Raw genomic sequence first — 23,844 nt, forward strand, 5'->3', positions numbered from 1 at the left:
CACATCTTAAGAAGCATCCTACTATCACAGCCCTTGTCCCACTAGTCTAGGCACACATCCAGGAGGCCTCCCTGTAACTCCAAGCTGCTATGCAATTTATTTTCCATCACACAATTACTTGTCTCTGTTGAGGGGCCTGACAGCAGTGACACCTGCTGAATTCAGCAGATATGACCTTCATTCAACAGTGTGTTGGAAGTGTTACCACATATGTAACCCCACACAATCCCTCAAGTTTCTTCACATGTCAAGCTCTTCCTTTCATCCTTCACAAGGGCTGGTAGCTTGTATGTAACTTGTGATCATCGAGTTCCTTTTATATCAGCTGATTTCCCAGCTCTTCTGTCTTTGCAATAGGAGCAGGAAAGTGTTTATAGATCTGAAAATCAACTGGAAGCCTCAGGCTGAGTGTGTGCATGAGGCCTCAGGTTCAAACAAAACTACATCTCTGACAGCGTGCTTAACTTCTGCAAGTTCTGCAAGACGAAGTGAGAAGGAGATGAACTCCTGCACCATTTTGCTTTTACATATAGATAAAGCCAAACTAACTGATGTTGTCAACACTGGATTATTTAACATTTTTCTCTGCAAAGGTTAACTTCCAAATAACAGGAATCATGCAATTCAGTTGCACAAATCTTTTTGACCCTTAATAATGGTCATCTTCAAATAAAAGTAAAAATTCCACTGGACCCAGCAGTTGGATTTTTACAGTTATCTGTGTCTCAGCACACATCCTTATTATCATGATAGAACGTTCCACTCCCTCTCACTTAAAGAAAAGAAATCCATGTAACAGTCCAAAATATTTGTAAGCACCTCTTGCATTTCATAGAAGATTACAATCAATGTATTTCTGATCCCAAAACGAGTACTGCATGGCTACTTCTGACCATTTGCCTATTCAAAATAAACAAGGCTGAAGGTCAAATACTTCAATCAGAAATTTGTTCCAGTGGAATTTTAAAAATCAGTAATTCTCCACTGTGTGTCCCAGACATATCTGGCAATGGTACAGCCTGACTTCCTCCTTCTTTAGAAGCCTCTCTACGCACAGCCAGCCTTGCTACTCACAACGCACAAGGGTTTGTAAGCAAGCAATAGGTATCAGTTTGTGAGATGGAGAGCTGGGGTTTTTTGTCTCATTTTTTTCTTCTTATCCCCACATATACAAACGCTGCCAAGTTCTCTCATCTCTGAATTGTTGCAAAAATTGTGTCATCTATCAGTGTGTAAAACACCACACTAACTAAAGCTAAAGAACAGAAGCTTTAAGTAAAGAAAAAAGTGTCTTTCACTGTGCATGCGTGTTATATTTTATAGCTTCTCAGGTTAACTTAGAAGGACAAGTTAATAAATGCAATTGATTTCCAGTGCACTTCCCACTTTCACCCACAGATAGGCTTTCCAGTAGTTTATATTTCCTTGGTATGGATCTTACTATGCCAAACACCATTCCATATCTTTATCAATGATCAGAAACTAATATAAATCTGAGGAAAGTGCCAGATGGAGAAACTACATTTCTGAAAATCCCAATTAATGACCGCAGGACTCTGAAAACAAGCCTGACCTTTGGCTGTTTTGACGGCAAGGAGTAGGATTGGCTTCAAATCTCTACTTCTAGAGACTGGGACTGTCTACTTAAACTCAGTTAAATGTTCAGTCAGTGCAAAACAGAAACAGAGCCAGTAACGGATAACAGAATTTAGAAATCCCTGTTGCCAAGAGAGTATCTGAATTACTACCCTACACAAACATTTTTCTTCTCCCTGTCAATGGAATTCTCATTTCACCCTTCAGCCTTGAACAACAGTATCTATGGAGTCAGGCAAAATTCGGATTTTCAGTTGCCTCAGTTTCCTAGTGCTGAGCTTAGACAGCTGACAATGCTCAGTACTGAGGATGTACTAGACATCATATTGAGGTATTTCCTTCTGATTCCTGGGTTTAAACCCTTAAATCTAACCACAACATTCTGAATTCCACTTTGGAAGAATGACGTGTAGAAGTAAAGCCAATGATGCATTGCATTTGGCTCTAAATTTGTACTAAATACATGGTTATGCCTCTTCACCTAATTTGCCCATAAAAAACAGCATTGTAAAATAATATTAATATGCCATCTTGCAAAAAGCTTGACAGTTTTCAAATGGTATTGAAAATATAAGACTCAGAGTGGACACAGTTCACAGCAGATCTACTAACGACTCTTAAGTGGAATTACAGAAAGAAGGATGTCACACAATAGTTGCTCACTGACAAGAAAATTCTACCCTATCATAAGTGGATAGAAGAGCAGAGACAGAGAGTGAGATGGAATGTAGGAGGAAGGCTTTGATCTACTTAAATTCTCTAAATGCCAGACTGAACAAGGTATGAAGGACAAGTGTCTAGAGGGAAAGATTCTTCATTTAATTTTTAAATAGAAAAATACTTTAAACCTTTCTTGGAAAAAAGTGTGAAAATTCACTGTTGCTGCATTGTCACTGTAAGTTGTGTGGCAAATATCATGGCGTTTTTTGTCTTTATTCTGTAAGACACAAAGTAATAACTCAAGCTCCCAAATGTATTATCCAGAGATGTTTATACAAACAAACAAACAAAAAACCCAAACCAGCCCCCAACAAACCAAAACTAACCAAAACCCCTGAAGAAACACAAGCCTCTTCCATATAGCATTTACTGGAAACAGTCTAGAAGAGTTTGTCTTGACCTTACTAACAAACCATATTTAGCTTTTATTAGGCATAAAAAAACTTACTAGAGAGTGAAGTAAAAGCTAACAGAGCACTCTGTCTTTTAGCTATTGCTATTCCTTAGAAACTCTCCAGCCACCAATATTTTTCCAGTGTAGGTTGCTCCATGTTTTTAAACATTATCGTTTCAGACAAGGAAAAAGGACAAAGAAATTGGAAGAACTTTCTAGGTCAGCTAGTCCATTCTCTTTCTCAAGACTTAACCAAACATCTGTATCTCATTCTGGACTGATAGTTATGTAATTTATTAAATTTTAGAGACCACAGCTGTGATATCTCTATGATTTACCTCATCTGTGTTGTTACGTTCTTATTTTCAGAAGGCTTTTCATAAAGTCTTAGGTGAATCTTCTCAAGTACAGGCTGAGCCTACTGTTTTCCTCTTTCATCCACATATTACTTTATTTAAGATACTAGAAGGCTGTTGTCATGTTTCCCTTTTAAAGGCTGATCACAGTGAACATGAAATCCTGGTCAGGATCAAATGAACAGCAATAAACTGAGGAACTAATCACTAAAGCAGAGCAGAGTGTCAGGAGTAGGCAATCCAAGGAGACAGGTTAGACCACTGTCCCTATTATCAAATCCTCCAATGATGTGAAATCCCCCCACCGTGTCCCCAGAATACCATGCAAAACAAAGGGGTATGTTGACTACAAGAGGATAAGGTTATCATGTTTCAATTCCCTACCTCTACCACAGTTGTTTTTGCAGCTTTGCACATAGGTTGGTTGAAGTTTCTTGCAGTTTTCCTGCAAAACACAAAGAAAATTAATGAGCATTAAAAGCCATAACAGTACAATGAAAGACTTTTCAGAGATAAGCTACTACAAGTATGTCTGTAATATAAACAGCACAAATCGTTTTGTCAAATAGCTTGAGAACTAATAAAAAAAAGTAGGAAGGGGGAAAAGTACCGTGGAATTGTGTAAGATGCATCTGAAATTAAATCATATTTTGCTACATTAGAAAATATTTATTACAGCTCTCTTGATTTTCAATCAGCACATTGTTTAATTGAAATTGGGTGTGCTGCTGATATGTTCATTTATTAGATCCAAATGCAGCGGCAAGCTGGACTTTGTACAGTGTGCCTTCACATTTTTTACTTCACAACAAATGAAATCCATCTCCACAGGGGGGCCAGTACAGGGCTTAACAATCTCTCAAGTCGCCCGTATGCCTTCATAACTCAGATCAGGACTTCGGATAGCACTCTGCATAGCAAATGTAATCCAATTCTCTTCATCAAAAAAAACCCTGTGTCAGTTTTGGCACTCACTGCAAGACTCTGGCATTGATCCTATGTATTCCCACACAGCATTTCTGTACCAAGGAAAAAGAATCTCTAGAAAAAAACAACACATGACACGTATTGGATCTGCACCAAGATCATAGTAGGCACAAGGAAAAACATGCAACCTTTGCCAGCTGCTCTCTATACTTTCCAGAAACCAAACAAAACTGTTTGGTATATTTAATAATTAAGAAAAGCTCTGTAGATTTTAGTGGTGTTCTCAGAATTCTTCTCTTTTAAAAAAAGTAGAATTCCTGAAAAATTTTCATCGAATTCATGAAATCAGGGTCCAAAACAAATCAAAACTTCCTTTCCTCCATCTTTTTTACACAGAAGTATTTTTTTCCCTAAGCATACTTATTTCATAGACTCATAGAACCATTTAAGTGGGAAAAAAAGCCCATAAGATGATCAAGTCCAACAGTTAATCTCCAACGTGTTTTCCTCTCTCCTTCCCTTCCTGCAAGGACCATGCCCAGTACCACAGCCACTCTGAACTTTGGGGGGCTGCTGCCACCTCGTGGTTTCCAGGGAGGAACGGAAAGGAAACAGTCAAATCCTGAGACTTAACATTAACAGGCAGTGAGTGCTAACAGGATTTCTAGTGCAGATATCTACACAATCAAAGCTATACCCAAAGACACATATTTCAGGGAAATGCTGTTTTATTGGCAATACACAGAAGCTGGGAAGCCTCTAACGAAGGTCCAACCGTGTCCTGGGAGGCATCAGGCAAAGCATCACCAGCCGGTTGAGGGAGGAGATTGTCCTGCTCTGCTCTGCACTGGGGCAGCCTCAGCTGGAATATTGTGTGCAGTTTGGAGCACAACAATATAAAAAGACACTAAGTTCTTAAAGAGAGTTCAAAGGAGGGCAACGAAGATGGTGAAGGGCCTTGAGGGGAAGCCGTATGAGGAGCCACTGGGGTCACTTGGTCTGTTCAGCCTGGAAGAGACTGAGGGGAGACCTCATTTTAGACCTTGTGAGGGGAAGAGGAGGGGCAGGCACTGATCTTTTTTCGGTGGTGACCAGTGACAGGACTTGAGGGAATGGCATGAAGCTGAGCTGAGGGAGATTTAGGTTGGATATCAGAAAAAAATTTTTCACCCAAAGAGTGGCTGGGCACTGGAACAGGCTCACCAGGGAAGTGGTCACAGCACCAAGGCTGACAGAGTTCAAAAATCGCTTGGACAATGCTCTCAGGCACATGGTGTGACTCTTGGAATGTCCTACGCAGGGCCAGGAGTTGGACTTGATGATTCTGATGAGTCCCTTCCAACTCAGCATATTCTATGATTCTATTAACATCTTTTGTCAACGAATCTTCTTAGTGGCTATGTAAACCCAAAAGGATGTAAGAATAGGAAACCACAAAACAAACCCAACCACAGCTTGCATTCTATCCTTCTCTGAGAGCATAAATACAATCCTAGCTGGTAGTGATTTAGGAAAAACTATCCTAATCAAAGTAGAGTAGCAAATGAGAACAAAAACAGAGTTACAAAAGCCAAATTAAAATAGCAGGAAAATGCATACAGATGGGGAAAGCAGATGTGAAAACTAAGAATTCAGTATTTCATCCTGTGTAACTATTTTTCTGAGCCAAAGCCTTTCACAAGATTGTAATGACTAGTCTTCCAGTAAAAAAACTGATATAAAATTATTTTACATAGGGAAAAAATTACAAGAAAACATTTCAATGTTAATTTAACATTAAGAAGAGCTAATGGGCTCTATTCTGACACTATTTATAAAAGCTTCTGCCATTTAGAATGTTCCTGGGTTAGTAAAGTTGTTTCAGAAGCAGCAGTCTTTTACAGGATCAAAGGCCTTATTTCTATAGAACACACGATCCAGAAGTTTTACAGGATCAAAGGCTTTATTTCTGAAGAACACACCATCCAGAAGCTTTATGGGATCAAAGGCCTTATTTCTAAAGAGCACATCATCGAGAAGGAGAAAAAAACAGGAGCACTACACTTATTTTCCAACACCAAATAATGCTAAGGGGTTAGGAGTATGAAATTCAGAAACTAGCTAGACGAAGTTGCCTTTTTTATTTTAAGATGGCTTTCTGGACATCTAGTCTCAGCAACATCTACAACATCTATTTTTCCAGTGATGGATTTCCAACCTGACCTAAAGGCATAATGTGTTTTCTCCCAGAGGCAAAAGACAGCAAACTACTTCATGGCAGACTAAACCAACGAACTATGTACCTAATGATACAGAGGTGAAGAGACACCACAGATATGAGGTGAATTTTATACACTGCAGAACCACTTGAAGCATGAAGAGATGATCTGATATGACTGTGACAGCAGAGGCCCTGACTCTGATTATCCCTTCAACATCTCTGTTCCTTTGTCAATAGTCTATTTTCATCAGCACCAAGCAACAACTTTGTTTGGGCTAGAACAACTCCAAAGCAGAATGGTGCCAAGATAAAAAGAGAGGGGAACCAAAGGAGGTTCAAATATCATGGAGAGAAGCCACTCTCTGATATTTGAAAAATAACAGCAGTCATATGAAGTCCCAGGCACTGGAAAAAGGAAAACACTGTACTCATCTTTAAAAAGGGTAGAAAGGAGGACCCTGGGAATGACTGACCTGTCAGCCTCACCTCTGTGCCTGGGAAGGTCATGGAACAGATCCTCCTGGAAGCTGCGCTAAGGCACATGGAAGACAGGGAGGTAATTAGAGACAATCAGCAAGGTTTCACCATAGGCAAGTTCTGCCTGACCAACCCAGTGGCCTTCTGTGGTGTACTGACATCAGTGGACAAGGGAAGAGCTACTGATGTCATTTATCTGCACTTCTGTAAAGCCTTTGACATGGTCCCCCACAACATCCTTCTCTCTAATTTAGAAAGAGATAGATTTGATTGGATGGACTGTTTGGTGGGTGCAGAATTGGTTGGACAGTCACATCCAGGTTAATGAGGTTAATGGCTCAGAGCCCCGATGGACATCAGTGACAAATGGTGTCCCTCAGGGGTCCGTCTTGGACCAGTGCTAACTAATATCTTCATTAATGACATAGATGATGGGATCAAGTGCACCCTGAGCAAGTTTGCAGATGACATCAATCAAGCGGTGTGGTTAACACACTTGAAGATGGGATGCCATCCAGAGGGACCTGGACAAGCTCGAGGAGTGGGCCCATGGAAATCTCATGAGGTTTAATAAGACCAAGTGTAAGGTGCTACATCTGCTTGCTGTTTGCTTGGGGCAACCCTCAGTATGAACAAAGGCTGGGGAACCAAGAGCAGCCCTGGTGAGAAGGACTTGGGGGTGTTGGTGGATGAGAGGCTGGACATGAACTGGCCATGCGCACTTAAAGCTCAGAAAGCCAATTGTGTGCTGGGCTGCATCCAGAGTAGTGTGGGCAGGAGGCTGAGGAGGGCAATTCTGCCCCTCTATTCTGCTCCAGTGAGACCCCATCTGGAGCGCTGCATCCAGCCCTGGGGTTCCCAGTACAGGAAGAACATTGACCTGTTGGAGAGAGTCCAGAGGAGGCCACCAAGTTGATCAGAGGGATGGAGTACCTCTCCTATGAGGAAAGGCTAAGAGAATTGGGATTGTTCAGCCTGGAAAAGAAAAGGCTTCAGAGAAATCTAATTGTTGCCATCCCGTACTTGAAGAAAGCCTAGAAGAAGATGGAGAGGGACTTTTTACAAGGGCAGGCAGTGACATGACAAAGAGAGTAGGTTTAGAATGGATATTAGGGAGAAATTCTTTACTGTGAGGCATTGGAACAAGCTGCCCAGAAAAACTGCGGATGCCCCATCCCTGGAAATGTTCAAGGACAGACTGGATGGAGCTCTGAGCAATCTGACTTAGGGACAGATTTCCCTGCCCATGGCAAGGGGGTTGGAATGAGATGATCTTTAGGTCCCTTCCAACTCAGGCCATTCTATGACTCCGTGATGACTATCCACAAAAGCAGTGGCACTCCTTGATGTTGTCCCTAATGAACAAAGCTCCAAGGGAGCTCAAGACTGGGAGACAGTCTGTTCAGCTAAGCAGAACTAGTATCTACATCAGACTAACAAAGCAAAATGACCATATATGCATCCTTTCAGTTATCATAGGAACAAGGTGAGACTATTTCACTATGTTTGAGGGAGTCTTGGATTATCTGTCTTACTAATAGTGTACTATACCTAAAAGTTACTATCTACTGGGCTAGACATAGGCTTCCTTGTTAGACAAAAGCTGTGGTACAGAATAGTCTACTCAGCTTGAAGATGCCTGGAATGAAAGTAGCCACAATATGCTGTATGGAAGAAAAGATCTAGGAGACATGAAGTATCACATTAAGAAAAAAAAAAGCAGCTTAAAAAACTGCTTTCTAAAGAAGTTAGTGCCATTCTGGATTCCCAAGAAAACAGTATAGCTTCACATACGAGAATAGACAAAAAAATTAATGCCGGCCTGTGGTCAAACTAAGTGTACCTAAGGTACGCCTTTAGATTTAAAAAACCTCTTAGCTTGAGGGTGATTAACAGTTTGGCAAACAGTTACTCCTTAGCTATTGGCTCCAAAGATACCAGTCATGGGAAACACACTATAAATAGTACCACACTGCTGGGAAAGTGGTGGCAGATGGCAGGTTATAAGACGAGCCTATGTTTCTCTGTTCTAGGTCATCAGGTAATCTGTGTGTCATCCCAAAACAGAATGGGACACTGCTTATCATAAGCAAATTCTTCTAAGTTAGTAATATTCTACAAGGAATAAGACACTGGATGATGATGTTTCCATCTTTGATTAGTTACACTTGAAAGGAGGAGTCGAGGTTTTTAGATCTTCACTACAGATGGATATAGTATCTGGTATTAACTGTACTGTGAGAATGTGGGAGACACATGAAGACTTCTGAAAAAAACAGGAAGAAGGAAAGGAATAGAGACCAACAGGACATAAAGGAAGAGGGGTAAAAGAGAGAATACAACCAGTCTGTTGCCATGGAAAATTAAAGAATTTTTCAGAGGTAACTATGCATCAGTAGATAGATACAGGGTAAAAGCACAGACAGTAGTAGCTCAAGAGTAAACAAAAAGAAGCCTAAGGAGGAAGAGTGTTTCCTGTATTCTGTGTACCAGAACCTAAGGAAAGCAGTTTAACAGTCCTCAAATTCATGTGCATGCACACAAGAAAGTTAAGTTTTCAATCAGAAGCCATATTGTCTTACCAGTGAACAAGCCAGGATGTCAAGATTTGGGCAAAAAAAAGCTTATTTATTAATGTTCAAGTATTTTAATTCAATATTATTATAAGATATATAGATAAAATTAATATGAATACATGTGTATGTATACATAAATAAAGAAAAGCATTATTTTATGAGTATTATTTTATACATATATTTTTCAGCTGCTTTTTCAACTCCTTGTTTGTTCTAAGACATACAAAGACACACCGTGTCTTTCACAGTCTGCTTGTAGCAAAATGCAGCAATTGTTACACTTACCTTTTCATCTGATAGCCATAAGACAAACAAATAAAAACCAAGCATTAAACATAAGCAAACCTCTCCTGCTTCAGTTCAGGACAAACTAGAACTTAAGGATAGCAACTCATATAAAAGATGTAAATACTAGTGCAACACTCAAATTTTTCATTGCAAAGATGTTTAAATTCGTATGATGCCTCTCCCTACACCACTCAGATCAAATCAACTTTAAACACTGCTTTCTTTATACAGAATCAATTTTCCCCTCACTGACTGTCCAGAAGACTGATTCAGCTCCCTTCCCTTCTGTCATATATGAATGGATCAAACTTCATTGCTCAAGAAAAAGGACCCAAACTAACATGAAAACTGAACAGAATAGAAGACACTAAATTTCTCAATAGTAATTGTAATTACTTCGGTCTGCTGTGTCTTATTTTAAACTACCAATATTTTATTTCACACCTATGTTTGAATTCTCAAAAGTCATTAGAATAAGCAATTATATTTTGGGTTTTTATAGCAGTATAATTTGAGAGTAGGGAAAGGCAACATGAAAGAAAGCAAAATCAGTAAAATATTTTTTTGCCATCACACAGGAGTCAGGATTCTCCTTCTCTTTCATTATCTAAATCATAAAAGAATCTTTTTCCACTGGTAAACAAGTCACACCTGAAAATGATGTTTCCTGCACGGTCAGCCTTCCATGCCTTCACAAGAGCAAAATCTCCTGTAATTGACTTCTCCAGAATAAAGTGACGGCCGTCAAACTCTCGCACCTACAGAGAAAAGTACAAAACGGAGATATAGTTTTCTTCCAACAGATTTCTCATGTTATATTTATTTTATGGGGTTAATTTTACAGACTATTATATTTACCCTTCTTTTTGTACTATATAAAGTTTTATCTGAAAAACTGTATAATAATAGAGAAGCATGGAAGGGCTGTAAACCCCAGTTTTGTTATAGTGTCTCAAGAACTGCATGTGAATCCATATTCCTCCTGCTCCATCTACTGGATTTAGACATGCTTCTTCCTGCACATCTACAAGTTAACCAAAAACTGAAGTGCTAAAGCAGAATTGCTGAAAAGGTCCCTAATCACTGCCCAACACTAGAAACCCCAGCTCTAAAGTGAAGTCGATTTGAGACACAGTACTCAAATCATGTCATCTGACAGGCGGAATTTCATTTGATTTTCCCTGCATTTATGATCAATATTTGCAATGAATGATACTGTGCCTGAAGCCAAAATATGGAATTGACTCACAGCTAGTCTTTTAATCCTAAAGAGAGAGATGAAACAGCATTTCTCCTAACAATGTAGGTAGTTAGAGTATACACAAATAGTACTTGAGAGCTTTTTAAAACTTCTGAAAGGGGAAGGAAGAATGACAAAAGGGTACCAGAAGTCAGTTTGTCAGTCCCATAAAAGGAGATCTGAGCCTTTATAAAATAATACTTCTATGCAAAACGGATGTGGAGAATGGAATTGAACAAGTCAGGCTGGTCATATTATTAGTCCACCCCAGTTATTAGACTGGGGAGACTTAAGAGAGATTTTCCCACAAAAGTCAAAAGGAAAACAAATTAAGAAAAATGTTATTAAAATTATATGCTATTTAATAAACAAAGCATTCCTCCAAATGGTAAAACATCCTAATGACATATGCAGTTAAAAAAATAAGGGAATAAAAGAGACTAAGTCAATGTCCAGATACTGCAAATACATGAAAATCATGGGCTAGGGTGGAATTACCTTTATCCCAGAGATGTGCTCAAGGTAAAATTTAATACTGTATGCAGCCTACTTGGAACACACAGCAGTAGCCTTTTTTTCAAGTACAGTTATGGCATTGAGACATCTTCCCTTCTTCAAATTCTACATCCAATATCAAAATGAAGCACTTGTTTCTCACTTGAAAGCCACACTCTTTTTATTTCTTTGAAGTTTTAAACATTGAGACTAAATTGTATTTCAGATGTTGGGAAATTCAATTCCTGGAATTTGTGTCAACTGAGCTCTTCCCTGTTTAACAGGGAAACGTCCCGTTTCTTCTAAAGATAAAGCCTCATGTGCAGCTGCAGGGCTGCTTACTGCATAGCACAGGATTTAAGGAGCACCTGCCACACTAGCAGGAGGTTGTTCTCAGACCATTCTGTGCACTGCAGTGGCCTGGTACAAGATTTTGTTTGAATACATAATGAACGTGATCAGAGAACAGTCAAGTGAAGATTAAATCAGCAAGGCAGGCTTTCACTTGGACCAGCTCGCCCTAAAGCTGTAAAAACTTTTTTAACATATCACAAAGGACAGAAGTAAGCAGTCGGAGCCAAACTGATGTGCCTGGTACCACAGATATGTAGTTAATTCCATATAGCAAGGTTAAACTTGGCTCTTGTTTCTCTTGGAAATATGTTAGAAATTCACTTTTCAAAGCTGAAGGCTTCCTAATGGCAAACAGACCTCTTACCTCTCTTGGCTGGCTAGCAATGGCAATGGTGCCATCTGTGTTGTACTTGATGGGTGCACCCCCTTCCTGCACCAGCGTCCCATAGCCAGTACTGGTGTAAAATGCTGGGATTCCTGCTCCTCCTGCTCTAATTCGTTCAGCAAGTGTACCCTATGGGAAGACATATTTAAGAACTCGTCATTTGGTAACAATAAATCAAACTCTAATGAATGGCTTGAATTAAATTAATTTTATATCCTCTCATTTGGAGCTTTTCCTTCTGTTCTCAGCCAACAGATGTGATCATCTATTTCTCCCTCCCATTTTAGCTCTCCTTTGTGGGATTGGTAGTGGATACGGCAAGAAATGCTTGATGCATGGCCAAAAGCTGCTCAAGTTGTGCTGTCACACAACTCTCTGCCAATTACCAAGCCCCAGCACTTGGCTGTGCCTCCTCTCCTTCAACTTGTTTTCCAACCCATTGCTCTGAGAAGAGTACAGAGTTCTTTTCCTCTTTCCCACCTGGCTACATATCCTAGAAGGGGTTTTTTTCTGTGTAAGTCCTCCATATTGATGTTTCATTCTTCAACATCTTAAGAAAAACTTCAGAACTCACTCCAAGCTGAAACAGCCAAGGAGGGCAGATTAAGAAAGGAAGAGGGAATCCAGTGATCTCGGTTGCCCATGCCAAGAATACCAAGAAGCTGAAAGAGCTTCCTTATACTCTGTTTGACCACCCTGCCCGCACTCTGCTCTATGTCCAGCTGTACTACAGACATTAACAGCGCAAAGTCCTCATCAGCCTTAGTTATGGACTTATGGCCAAAGATGTGTCTTCTTGTTTTCATTAATGTCATTTCCCAGATTTTTTTTTTATATTTTTCTAGAGTCAAAGCAAGACAAGATCATCATGGTCAATTATCCACCTTCACAACATAGGCTGCATTTTCCTCAGTTATCCTGCAAGAAGCACAGTGACCTTCGGTAGGTTTTCAAAATGGTGGCAAGAGGCAGATGCAAACCATGTAAAGCCCTGTTCTAAGCAGCCTTTGCATTTCAAGATCTCACCATGACCTCTCCCTTACTGTCTAACAAGGACACAACAGCCTCCCATTTTTCCTGAAGTTACACCTAACTTTATACAACAGGTTATTTTATCTTGACACAAATATTTGAAATCTCCCCAGCTCCTAGCAAGTCATTCATTTACATTACTGTTTACCATTATACACTGTAGACCCATTATTTCCATGTTGGATCTACACAGCTTATCTAGACTCCACAAAGCCAATTATATGTCTAAGGAGTTCAAGGTCTTGTAGATAAAATGAATGAACATTGGAAAGGAAGAAAAAATATTTTATGAGATTTATGACTTTCAAAACATAGGAAGCGACAAGTGTCTAGTTATTTTCATGTCTGCTGACTGGGTATAAGAGCTTTTCCATTCATCTCAGGGATTCTAAGAAACATTCTCTTACAGCATACTCACAGGCAAATTCAGAAAGTGTGAATGAGTAGATGGTGAGGTGGACTGAGAACTGGCTGAATGGCAGATCCCAGAGGGTTGCAATCAGTGGCAGAGAGTCTAGTTGGAGGCCTGTCATTAGTGGTGTCCCCCAGGGTCCTACACTGGGCCCAGTACTGTTTAACTTGTTCATCAGTGACTTGGATGAAGGGACAGATGCCTCCTCAGCAAGTTTGCTGATGATTCTGTGACACAAAGTTGGATGAGTGGCTGACACCCCAGAGTGTTGTGCAGCTCTTCATAAGGACTCCCAACAGGTTGGAGAGATGGGCAAAGAACCATCTGAAATTCAACAAGGGAAAGTGCAGGGTCCTGCACCTGGAGAGGAATAACCCTGGGCACTGGTACAGGCTGGAGGTCTGCTGAAAAGCAGAGACAGACCTGGAGGTCCTGGTGGACAGCAAGCTGCCCATGAACCAGCAGTGAGTCCTTGTGGCCAGGATGGCCAATGGTATCGCGGGGTGAATTAGTAAGAGCATTGGCAGCAAGTCAAGGGAAGGGGTCCTGCCCCTCCAGTCAGCCCTAGGAAGGCCACATCTGGAGTGCTGTCTCCAGTTTTGGGCTCCCCAGAACAACAGAGACTTAGAGCTCCAAGAACAGGTCCAGCAGAGAGCAGCAAAGATGGTGAAGGGAACAGGGCATCTCTCTTATGAGGAAAGGCTGAGGGAGCTGGGCCTGTTCAGCCTCAAGAAGAGTCAGCTGAGAGGAAACCTCATCAATGCCTATAAGTATCTGAAGTGAAGGTGTCAAGAGGCTGGATCCAGGCTCTTCTCAGTGGTTCCGAGCAATAAAACAAGAGGCAATGGGCAGAAACTGAGGTACAAGAAGTTCCACCTGAATATGAGGAAGAACTTCTTTACTGTGTGGGTGACCGTGCACTGGAACAGGTTGCCCAGAGAGATTGTGGAGTCTCCCTCACTGAAAATATTCAAGAGCTGTTTGGATGAAATCCTGTGCCATGTGCTCTGGGATGACCTTGCTTGAGCAGGGAGGTTGGACCAGATGACCCACTATAGTCCCTTCCAACCTGATCCATTCTATGATTCTGTGCTTCCCAAGAAATGGAGCCCAAGACACTCTTCTCAATAAAAACTTAAGACCCTTCCAACACAGAACATTCTTTGTGATTCTTTAACTGTTGTTTTTTCCAGAAACTTATATAAATATCTGTCTAAAGCCCAAAGGCCATGTGTCACCTCTTAAAATATCACACACTAACATACTGTATGCTTTAAAGTTAGAGCACTAATGTCTCAAAGGAGACCTCAATAGAATGTTACTGCTACTGATGATTTTAGGATCTCATTGCATTCAGGCGATTTGGGTAGCTTAGCAGTGCTAAAATAATTCAAACTCTGGCACTAAAAATTAAAGTCGTAAATTGTCTCATAACACTATGCACAACACTATCTCCTAACTTGATTCCTGCCCACTAGATGGCAGACACTGCACACATCCCCAAAAGATGCTACCACGATGGGAACAGAGCAGTTCCCTGACTTCCTTCTCCTTACAAGGGCCACAGTAGTGAGCATAATTCATGTCATTTTTTACAATCGGTAAGAAAAAAATCCAAAAATCAAAAAATGTTCAATAAAATATACATACATGTGTGTGTATATGTATATATATATAAAAATATATATATTTCAAATCAATATAATGTAACAAGCTATAAGAGGAATTCACACGGTACAGCTGGTCAGTTCTTAACAGAACAGTTGCAGCACATGATCCTAGAATGGTGCATTGGGGTTGCAAGGTTTTGGCAGCTACAGGGATGGCTTCTGTGAGAAGATGCCAAAAGCTTTCCTCATGTCTGACAGAACCTGTGCCGATAACATACTGAACAAAGAACTTATGGCACAGATGCAAGTGCATCCAGAAAAGAGTGGAGTGAGAATGTGCTAGTGGAACAGCTCTGCAGACACTAAGTTGGTGAAGGAGGAGGGAGAGGAGGTGCTCCAGGTAGAAATTCCCCTGCAGCCTGTAGTGCAGACCATGGTGAGGCAGCTGTGCCCCTGAGGCCATAGAAGTCCACGAGGGACCAGCGATCCACCTGCAGTCCTTGGAGGACCCCACGCAGGAGCAAGTGGATGCCTGAAGGAGGCTGTTACCCATGGAAAGCCCGCATTGAAGCAGACTCCTGGGAAGACCTATGGTCCCATGGAGAGAGAAGCCCATGCTGCAGGAGGTTTGCTGGCAGGACTCGTGGCCCTGCAGGGGACCCACGCCAGAGCAGTCTGTTCCTGAAGGACTGCATGCTGCAGAAGGGTCCTATGCTGGTGCAGTCTGTTCCTCAAGGACTGTACCCCATGGAAGGGACCCATGTTGGAGAAGTTCATGAAGAACTGCAGCCTGTGAGAAGGACTCACATTGGAGAAGTTTGTGAAGGACTGTTTCCCATGGGAGGGATGCCATGCTGGAGCAGGGAAAGAGTGTGAGGAGCTCCCTGAGGAGGAAGGAGTGGCAGAGACAATGTGTGATGAATTGACCACAACCTCTATTCCCTCCTTGCCCCGCACTGCTGACAGGGAGAAGGTAGAGTACATTGTGAATGAAGTTACAGCCAGGAAGAAGGGGAGGGTGGCTAAAGGGGCATGGAGGGTTTAAGATTTGGTTTTATTTCTCATTATCCTACTCTGATTTGATCGGTAATGAACTAAATTGATTTCCCTAAGTCAAGTCTGTTGTGACAGTAACTGGTGAGTGATCTCTCCTTGTCCTTATGCCAACCCATGAACCCTCTGTTATATTTTCTCTCCCATGTCCAGCTGAGGGGAGTGACAGTGTGGCTTTGCTGGGTACCTGGAGTCTAGGCGGGGTCAACCCACCACAGATGGTAAGAGTCACTTGAACACAGGCAAAACATTTGGATTGCAAAATAATTTTATAAGAGTACTTATGCATTAGTCTGCTTAGTATTTTAGATTAAAAGAAATCACCAGTCTTTTAGACACTCCTTACCTGTGGTGTAAGCTCAACTTCAAGCTCACCAGACAAATACTGGCGTTCAAATTCAGCGTTCTCTCCAACATATGATGACACCATGCGTTTTATCTGCTTAGTCTGAAGCAGAAGACCAAGTCCAAAATTGTCAACACTGTGTAGAAAAAGCCAGACAATAGAGTTCTGGTGTAAACAAAGTACTTGATAAGTTTTAATGATTTAACAAGAAAGAACAAAGTTATCTCCCCCCACTAGGCATAAGGAATTGAAGACAAAAATCTAATTCTAGCTTGTAGGCAGGAAAACATTAAAGCTATAATTAAAATCTAAGATTTCAGTGTTCAGACTTCATCTCTTCCTAGGCACAGAATACCTCCAAAACTTCCTTTTAAGGACATTTCACATGTTAACAGCTACAAATAACAGCTTGGCAAGTGGTGTTTACATATCCTTTAAAAAGTCTTACCAATTAATAGTCATACATGGCTTTGAGTGAACAAAGATATATTTTTGTTTACATTCTTGCTCCCCAGAAATAAGGTGATTGCTTAGAAGTCCAAGCAGAAAGGCACATTCACATTTACAGCACTAGTATGTATATGAGGTAACACAATATTTGTACAAATTTTCTTATTATAGTAAATATTTTAATTTCTTACTAAGAAATTGCCTACTCCAACAGGGTTTTAGCACTGCAGTCAAGATTTTCTTGTCTGTGTCAGCTTAAAATGAATGCCAAAGACAACATTTTTCTTGTACCAGTGCTTCTAAAATTCTGATATTCTTTGTGATGTTTGTCATCCTATATATTGTGTACTAATGGAACAGGAATATATTTCAAGAATTCCTGCAACAAAAAAGGCTACTTCAATTTGAGGAAATACGAGGTTAAAATATAAAAATGGAAATAAACATACACAATATTGTAAAGGCATGTTTCTATCACATTTCCAACACGTTATGCAGGCTGGCAGCAGACTGCTACATCTACACAAACCTCTTCTATATTTATGTTGGTTTCTGCAACATATGAGCAGAGAACTCGGAACTTCCACTCCCCCGTGGGAAACATGCCATGATCCAGAAACACCTTACAAACAGTGATGTATATCTGCCACTAGCTGGCTTAGTTCAACATAAACTTAGTTATACACACACTGGCCTGAGATTTCAGGATAAGAAATACTGAAAAATATTAGAATAATCCTTTAAGATTCAGCATGCTGTAACTAACACACACATGCTTACAATATATGCATCCTGTTGAAAACACCGCTGCTGATGGAAAGCTCCGAAAAGGACCAGATTAAAAAATTTTACTAATATGCAGTATTCACTTTCAAATATAAGACTGGTAATTCTTTGCCAGCGCTGGCATCCCACACACGGGCTGCAGTAGTGCAGGTGAAAGGAGAGGGGCCGAGTGAGCAGGACCAGCACCAGCTCTCCACCTCCAACCACAACACTCTCAACAGCTGCATGGACAGACATGCACATGCAGTCAGAAGGACTGTGCAACTGCATGCATAAAGAGCACTATTTTAAGGTTAGGACTATTTTAAGAAGACGGCCCACTTAATATGCATACTCAGGCATTTTGGAAACTGCATGGGAGGAAGTGAAACAAGCTTCTCTGATCTGGTTCTCTGAATTTATTCTATGTTCTCTAGATATAAAATAATGTGACATATCAAAGCTTGCTCCATTCTCCAACTCTGACCTACTAAGAAGAATTTAAAATCTAGTTCTGATGCAACTTCAAAAATGTTGTGGTGCCAAAGCCTTGAGACTAAAATGTGTGTTGCCTGGAAACAACCTGTATTTTTATAACTCCCCACAGGAAAAAAATCTAGCAGTTTGAAACTGAAAACACTGGGAATAGAATAGAAAGTCTTGTGGGCAAAAGGGATTAAAAAGGAGAATAAAAATAAAAATGCCGTAATTTCCTGTATAGGTTCATTCAAATCAGGATAGTCCCCCTCAAAAGAAAACCATCAAACTCTGACTCCTCGTTATAAAAGGTAGTAAGTAAATATAACAAATTAGCCAACATCTGATGTCAGTTTAATGGGTTGGTATAATGACAGTGCTGTGTAGCAAAAGTACAGAGAATTTAAAAACTGTGCAGTGTTCTCTAGTGCAAGAAAAAGGGGCAGCTTGACCTGCTTGCAAACCAGAGTTTGCAATTTCTGTGTATCATTTGGGTGGTTAACACCACTCTTATCATTGCAAAACTTGGAAGTTATCAAGTAGAAACAAGCAGACACGAGACTCCTGTATGCAGACAATTAAATTCTGAGTGCGCTTTCACATGAGAAAGGATGGCAACATGAGAAGGTCAGGGGCTGATCTCTAATGGTTGAAGAAATTTCTGCCTCATTTCACTAAGATCCATAATCCTTCTTCCTGTGTTCCTGTGTTCCAGCTACTGGAACACACCGTCCTTAACTGGATTTTGCATATCATCCTGCAAGATTCCATGCAGGATCCCATATGGATACACTTGATTCCCCAATCTGCTATTAAGAGGTATCTTCTCTCAAATAAAACAAAGAAATTAAGCAGAAAGTTGGCCAAAAGTTATTCTCTGCCACAGTCATGTCAAGTAGTTCTTCACTTAAGTCACTTTTTCTTGTCCCCTCAAATGCAGCCAGATTTGTTCAAAAACGAAATTGCTGTGAGGATCTGTCACTAAGCACACAGGTCTTACAAGAACCTTATTTCCCTATCCCAATGAGAACAAGAATTTTACCTTTCAAAAGTCATGCACCCTCCGGCTCTGCCTGCCTGATAACACAAAATTACTTCAACTCTCACATACATTTAATCTTTAAAGCAGCATCACAAAATCCTGTTGCTGTTACTCATATATTTATTTTAGATGTAAATTTCTTTAAAGAAATATATCACTGTCCACCTTTTTTTTAAGAATGTAACCTCCATTCAGGTTTCCAGCTAAAATAACCTTCTTGCTTTCCACATATATCAGTTTTCATCTCTCTCCAAAAACTCATTTTAAGGACTTCAGCCCATTTTATGTTTCCTATGTTTTTCTCTTACATTTGAATGTTCTAAAAAACCAACGCTGCACACATAAAATCCTGTTCTCACTTCTGTTCTCCCAACCCTTTGCTTGTCATTTCACATCTCTATCTGATATTAAAATAAGAAAAACATTGTCTGGGCAAATTTCCTTCAATATAACACTTTTACGGTCATTTCAAGTTAGTTGTTTTCCCTTCCCATATTTTGCTGCTTTCTTGGTTGTGTTGTTTCAGGCACAAAAGTTTGGTTTTGAACTTTTTAGCTTTAATTACTTTTATGTTGCAAGTGTTACCCCTAAAATATTTGTCTTTTAGGCAATGCTCTCCCTATCAAACAGTAACTATAAAAAGAAGAATAGAGCTTTTACTGAGTGAATGGAAAGAACCTATTCTATATCTCTATTTAAAAAGCTGGATTCAGTCCTTCAAAAACTTAAACAAAGGTGAGTACAATAAAAATGTTTTGCCCTAGACAGGAAAGAAGAAGGTGTGGTGGAAGCTGACATGGTTGTTATATGTGCTATCGGAAAACGGAAAGTACACAGTAGTGCTAGACAGAGAATGCTTTCTTTTGCCCTCAAAATTATTAAGATTTCTAGAAGTTTCCCTGTTCTGTATTAGGATGAAGTGTAAATCTACAGAATACAAGAAATATATATCAGAAAAGAGATCTAACTAGGCACTCATCAAAGACGTAGGTGACCCAAGTTCCCCATTTCTACTGATGCAGACAAGAAAAATTACAGAGGTCCGGTTGTTTAGCAACATTTCTTCCTATGGCTTTGTCCCTCTCATACCTACAAAACCTTCCTGTCAAAAACTAATGGCTGCCTTTTCTAATTAAAAAAAGCAGCCAAAGATGACTGCAAAGATCTATCCCACATATCTCCAGTATACTGGAAGTCAAAGGCGACATGTTGATGTTTCACTGCAGATAAACAATAATCTGCAGCCCTCAGACCTTTTTGTCTGGTGGCTCAAGCAAAACACATTCTACAGCATCACAGGGAAGAAGAGATTACCTGTTTCCAAGCTGATAAAAGCCTCACACATCAACAAGCCCTACACACCTTGATGAGGCAAGGGATAGTAAATTGCATTCTTAGGCACAAAAAAAGGATCCTTCGAATGTCACACTCTGGCACAAGACATATGACTGCTTATTGTTTGGGGGTTTTTTTGAGTAAAAGGAGATAATTACAACTCTCTTCTCTCTCTGTCTTTGTGAAGACAGCTATATATGTCTTAAAAAAGTGGCAGTGTCAGAACAGACCGGCTCCCCTCACTGGAAGGTAAGCAGCATCAATTAGCATGAGGGCCTCCTTCTAGATCTCTTAAAGCGATGTGTTCCTCTACAGTCATTGTTAAAAGATTCTCCAGAACGTGAGACAGTATATTCCTGGGAGATCCCACAAGGCCAGAAGTCATTCGTTATGAAAAATTACCATGAGTATCTTAAGTTTTGGAGAATTAAAACACATTCACCAATGAGAAGCCAACGTGATACCCTACCTAATCTTTCTCCTCTCATAATCTGGGGACTGGAAAGATGGGAGGGTAACTACATCACCGCTGAAGATTACAGATTGTGAAAGAAAAGCATGCAATATAAATCCTGGGGCAAGACTCCGCCTCAGGTAGAAACTAGTGTTTCTTGCAACTAGCTGTTGCTGCAGAGAAAAAGCATATTAATGGTTGGTCCTGTTCCTGGGGAACGCTTTATGTAAAGCCATTAGTCAGCTTCTGGAGTTAGATGAGCAGTCTCTGCAGCCATCCAGCAAGTCCAAGTGTTGCATAATGACGCAACACTTGAAACTTAGTAACAGATGGACTTGTTCCAGAGCTTGAAATTTTCTTGGCAACAGGCTAGAAAACAATTTCCTCTATCATTCTCCATGTAGAAGAGGCTGTTTTTCTTCGTAAACATCAGCTTCTCAGTCTTCAAAAGACCTCCAAGTTACATGCAATTATGCCTTCAGATAGATCCACAATTCCTAACGAAGACCAGATATGCCCCCCAACTAAAAAGAATGTATGAATCACTTTGTGTTTCTTAGTAACACAATCTTAAGCTTTCAGGCTCAGAGATGCCTGACTATAGCCTGAAATTTTACCAACATGAAAGAAGGTATGTGGATGAAAGCACCATCTGTGTTTTTAGGTCCACAAAAATAAAATATAATTCTGGCAGTACCAGAAAGAGATCCTTTATAGTTTTTGTGCAGAAAATGAGTAGATGCCTACCTAGATGGCTTTTGCCAGAAGACATCGAACATAAGTACAGGCACACCAAGGGCAAAATTAATGTGGACAATCAGTCATGTAACAGTTCTTGATTACTTCCCCAGTCTTACAGCTGGCTCATAACAATAAGACTATGTCCCACAATAATCTCCCCATGTATTACACTGGAAGAGTACTAAGGAGCCAGCTCAAATGATATTCTGTTTCTCCTTCTCTGTCCATCACTTCCAGATGGATACACAGAATAGGGCAAGGTGAGGAATAGGAGTTAACTAAGAGAGAGAGAAAAACAGATTCAGCTCATAGAAAGGTAAATTATTCAGAGGTATGAGGTTTATTTGCCTTGTTGATTCTTGTCTTTAGCCAAATGTCTTGACACTATCTTAACCACCTTCTTTTTCCTAGGATACTTTTCCACCTGTCCAATTGCAAATTGCTTAATGGAAGGCAGAAAAGAGAGGCTGAAGTTCTCTCAGGGAAGGTGATGAGACAGGAGGAGGAAGAGAGAATTATGGGTGCTGCCATATGCTAAAGCAGTCCTGGTCAGGAGAAGGAAGTAGAACAGAAAACGGGGCAGTGGATCACAGCTCCCAGAAACCATATAAACTGTCTCATCAACTTTTCAGTCCATGGCAAAGGACAAAATAAACAGTGCACTGAATCTCTCAGCTCATCAGCCTGGGACTTCTTTCACTTTGAGGGGAGGAAGAAAAAGGAAAATAAAGGAGCTGTGGTTGTGGGGAATCATGAAGCTCAGCATGCAAACTGGCATGACCGAGCCTTAATCCCCCTCTATTCGTTCTTTACAGTGTCTGCACTGTACCCTTGTCCCTGTGCTACCTCAGTCTTCTCATGGGAACTCTGTCCTCTTTGCTCATCTCAGCTTCAGTTTCACAGCAAAATGGCAGTATTCTTCCTCCGCCATCCTCCAAAAATATCCTGTGAGAATGATGGGTGCAGGCATATAGGCCCAGTCCATCCAAAGGTTCAAAGGTAGGTAATTTTTAAGAGGACAAAGTACTGTACATTGCATGGTTACATCAGCAGCAAGATCTCCTTCTTCCACATTCCTTTTTGCTATGAAATGGTATACTGTGTATTTATTACAAGTAAAACAACTCTATTGAGAACTTTTAAAATTCACCATAGTTTTCCTTCACAATGAAGTTTATAGGGTATAGAGTTAATCTGATAAATATCTGAATTTCATCATGAATACATCATTCTTCAAAAGTCACTTGGCTGAAAAATAGGTTTAACTTTCATTGTCACTCTTCTGTAACCAAGTTGACACATTTCCTCAACCATGCTGAGTTCCACAGCTATATTGTTCTCATTTCCAACCATAATTAGAAAGTTATCTGCACAGCTGATTTCTAAATAGTTCCATGTAGTGCAAAGTTAGTACAATTTGCCCTGCCAAAATCCTAAATAACCTCCACACTAAAATTAGCTAGATGACCTGGGCAGATTTTCAGGGATTTGCAGTTCACACAGTGTCACCAATTTAAGAGCTGTAAAAAAGCATCTCATTAGATTCTTTGTGAAAAATGGCGATGATTTTAAAAAAACGTAAACTGCTTCAAACAATCAACTCCGCTGAAAATATATACCTTGCCTCCTGATTTTGGCAACTTGCCATGTGCAGGATTTTACAGAACCCCACTCTTCTCTCTCTACCAAGTGAAATAAGAGTCCTGGGCAACCTTGTATTTCACTTCTGAAAGTAAATTTAACTGGCACATTTAAAGAATTCTTATGCATATGCAAAAATGACATACACAACATTAAGACACTCTGAGCATCACCTTGATCCCATCTTTGTGTACATACAAGCCTCCTTCCAAGTCTCTCAGGCTTTTTCAGTTACATTTTAGCATTCTGAATCAAGAGATTGTCAAATTCATTCCATTAAAATCACTTAATACCTAATACTATGTTGAAAAACATCGTAACTTCCTGTGAATTTGGAATGCAACTTCCACCTGAAGGTACTTTTATCTATACCTGGACATTTTAACGTATTTTAATAAACATAATATAAAGATAGATAAAGATAGATAGATGATAGATGATAGATAGATAGATAGATAGATAGATAGATAGATAGATA

General features: G+C 40.2%; 1 protein-coding gene across 1 annotated transcript in view; it reads right to left on the minus strand.

The window, feature by feature from the left end:
• The window catches only part of OXCT1 (3-oxoacid CoA-transferase 1), an 88,654-nt gene that overhangs the window by 55,040 nt on the left and 9,770 nt on the right, over positions 1–23,844 (minus strand). The window contains exons 4-7 of the mRNA XM_017823650.1: positions 16,462–16,597; positions 11,988–12,137; positions 10,186–10,292; positions 3,451–3,511 (exon numbers count right to left, since the gene is read on the minus strand). Of these exons, the coding sequence (XP_017679139.1) occupies positions 3,451–3,511; positions 10,186–10,292; positions 11,988–12,137; positions 16,462–16,597 (454 nt within the window). The remainder of the gene's footprint in view (positions 1–3,450; positions 3,512–10,185; positions 10,293–11,987; positions 12,138–16,461; positions 16,598–23,844) is intronic.

The sequence above is a fragment of the Lepidothrix coronata genome, unplaced genomic scaffold, assembly GCF_001604755.1.
Source record: "Lepidothrix coronata isolate B3197 unplaced genomic scaffold, Lepidothrix_coronata-1.0 Scaffold104, whole genome shotgun sequence".
In the NCBI taxonomy this organism is placed as follows: Eukaryota; Metazoa; Chordata; class Aves; order Passeriformes; family Pipridae; genus Lepidothrix; species Lepidothrix coronata.